The sequence below is a fragment of the Sceloporus undulatus genome, chromosome 2 (genome assembly GCF_019175285.1).
Source record: "Sceloporus undulatus isolate JIND9_A2432 ecotype Alabama chromosome 2, SceUnd_v1.1, whole genome shotgun sequence".
NCBI lineage: Eukaryota > Metazoa > Chordata > Lepidosauria > Squamata > Phrynosomatidae > Sceloporus > Sceloporus undulatus.
In genome coordinates this window covers 81,219,980-81,222,487 of record NC_056523.1, presented here as the reverse complement: position 1 = coordinate 81,222,487, position 2,508 = coordinate 81,219,980, and the positions used below count along the sequence as shown (strand labels likewise).

At 49.4% G+C, this 2,508-nt stretch overlaps 1 protein-coding gene across 1 annotated transcript; it reads left to right on the top strand.

The window, feature by feature from the left end:
* Nucleotides 1-2,161: 2,161 nt before the first annotated feature.
* On the top strand, nucleotides 2,162-2,502 carry LOC121923652 (H/ACA ribonucleoprotein complex subunit 2-like). Its single transcript, XM_042454294.1, has one exon. It carries the CDS (start codon nucleotides 2,235-2,237, stop codon nucleotides 2,463-2,465), a length of 231 nt encoding a protein of 76 aa, XP_042310228.1. The 5' UTR covers nucleotides 2,162-2,234; the 3' UTR covers nucleotides 2,466-2,502.
* The last annotated feature ends 6 nt before the right edge of the window (nucleotides 2,503-2,508 follow it).

Sequence of the window (2,508 nt, the reverse complement as noted above, 5' to 3'; positions counted from 1 at the left end):
CAGTAGAAAGAGCAAAAGGCAGAGACAGATGGAAACAAGAAGTGGCTGCAGGAAATTCCCAAAGCCCCCTCCCAACTCTGTTGGATATAGATTAGCCTTTTGTGTTCAGATTTTTAGGGACCCAACCAAAGTCCTTCAACAGAAGCTTCAGAGAACTGTGCTCTTTTAGACTATTAAAAGTCAGGTGCTATATGATAGAAGAAGAAAAAAGTAAGGCCAACACCCTTACATTTTGGCAGAATCCTTCAAGTGGTCTCTAGAAGATTCAAAATGTTTTTGTTCACTTATGCAAGCCTTACCTGACCTGTTTGCTTCATTTCACCTTTACCAGGTTATCACCTTTAAAGCCCTAAATGGCTTGGGTCCAAACTATCTCAGGGACCGCCTCCACCCATATAATCTTCCCTGCACACTCTGGTCCTCTGGGAGGAATTGCTGCAGCCTCAAAGATCTAGGCTTTTGGCTACCTCCCAGAGGGCTTTTTCTATTGTCGCCCCCAGATTATGGAACGACCTGCCGGATGAGATCTGTCACCTGACATCATTAGACAGCTTTAAAAAGGCTGTCAAGATGGATCTCTTCCAGCAGGCCTTTCCGGGATAGATAACCCCAGCTTCAGGAACTCTCTTCTCATGAGAGTCCCCAAGGTCCTCACTGGAAATTTAAGTCGAATGCTTCTGCAGTTTACTATTTTGTCTTGTTTTGTAATAGTGTGTATGTGTTGATGTTGTTTCAGTTAGTTGGTTTTAATTATAATTGATTTATTAACTTTTTAAGGGGGGGAGGGAAGTAGATTTTGATGTATAATGCATTGTATTTTATTACTATTAGCCGCCCCGATTGACCGCAAAGGGGCTGGATATAAATATATTATTATTATTATTGTTATTTCACATGTCCATACTGTTAGTGTTGAATAAAACTGAAACATGTTGAATTGCTCTTCTTTTTTCCATTTTATTTCTTTGTTTGGTTCCAAATTTTCTGTTAAAGACGCAATGTGTTGGAATGCATCTACTCCATTAACGGAGATGCATCTATGGAGGGGAGACTTATGTTCACTGACCCATGAACGTCACTGGATGACTTGGGGTCGATCTTTATCTCACCATGACTTACCCTGCAGGAAGTCAGGACAATCCCTGATCTGCCTCTACATAAGATCACAGCAATTCCTGTTCTCCTCCGCAGCTTCAAGTTCGCTGTCTAGAGAACCTTTTTCCAGTGTGCTGAACTTAATCAGTTCTGTTTTTCACAGTTTTCGACACATGCAAAGTTAAGATCGTTAACATCCCTTAACTACTTCTAGCATTTGGAGTAGGAACTACAAGAAATCAATTGAGAGTTCTCTTCAAGGCACACGCAACTGAGTTCTCAGGTATTATAATGATCAGTATTTAGCAGCCAGTTTCCATAAAGGTCAGCGCATGTCTCCTACCAGTTCTGGTCCCCGCTCCGCATGACAGAGGAAGCCAAGCACAGTTTCTCCCGGATGGACCATGGCTCCGTGGGCCCAGCGGTCAGCAGCTTGTGCTCTGGAAAACAGAGGGACACTGCAATGATGCACCCTGCCCACAGGTCCCTTAATGCAAACCCAGCTTAGTCTTTGCAGCCCCCAATCTCAATAGACACCCCCTCCCAAGCGCCAGGGGCAGTGGCCAAGAGGAGGCAGCAGTCCTGGGCTGCTGGGTCATAATTCCCATCCTCCCTGGCCATTTGCCATGTTGGTGAGAAATTGGGTTCCTGTGCTCTGAGTGGGTGGGTAGTCAGGATTTAAAACCGTATGGAGAGCCTCTCAGGTGGCATCCGCACTGGGGAAATAACCCGGTTTGGCAGCGCTTTGACTCTTTCTGTGGCTCAAGGCTATGGAATTCTGGGAGTTGGAGTTTGTTGTGGGCCCAGAGCGGAGTAAAGCGGGGCCAAACCGGGTTATTTCCCCAGTGCGGATGCAGCCCCGGCCATCCCTTGCAAAAGAAAGGCACCACTCACTACCCGTCCCGGCCGCCATCTTCCCCCAGGCAGCCCCGGTGCTTCCTGGGAAATGGAACCCCGAACCCTATGACGTCAGCGCTGGAGGGGTGGGCGGGGCTTACTGCTTACAGTCGCTTTCCTATTGGCCGGCTGAACGCCGCTCGAGCCGGAAGGTCCCCTTCCCAGCATGCCTTGGTCCGGGCGGAAGCGGAAGCGTGGCGGCAGTCGGAGGCTCGCGCGCGTGAGGAGGAGGGGGTAGAGCCATGGGTCGAGTGAAACAGCATCAGCAGCAGGAGGCGGCGGAGGAGGAGGCCGAGGCTTCCACCTCCGCCACCCCGGAGCGGTCCTACCACGAGCTGGTGGAGAACGTCAACTGCATCGCGCAGCCGCTGGCCTCCCGCAAGCTCACAAGGAAGCTGTACAAGTGCATCAAGAAAGGTCCGCACCGGGAGGGAGGCAGGGTTGGGCCGCGTGTCTCTAACGCTCTCCCCTAGGAAGCTATAGCTGATAAAATGAACTTCAACAGGGAGAAATGTA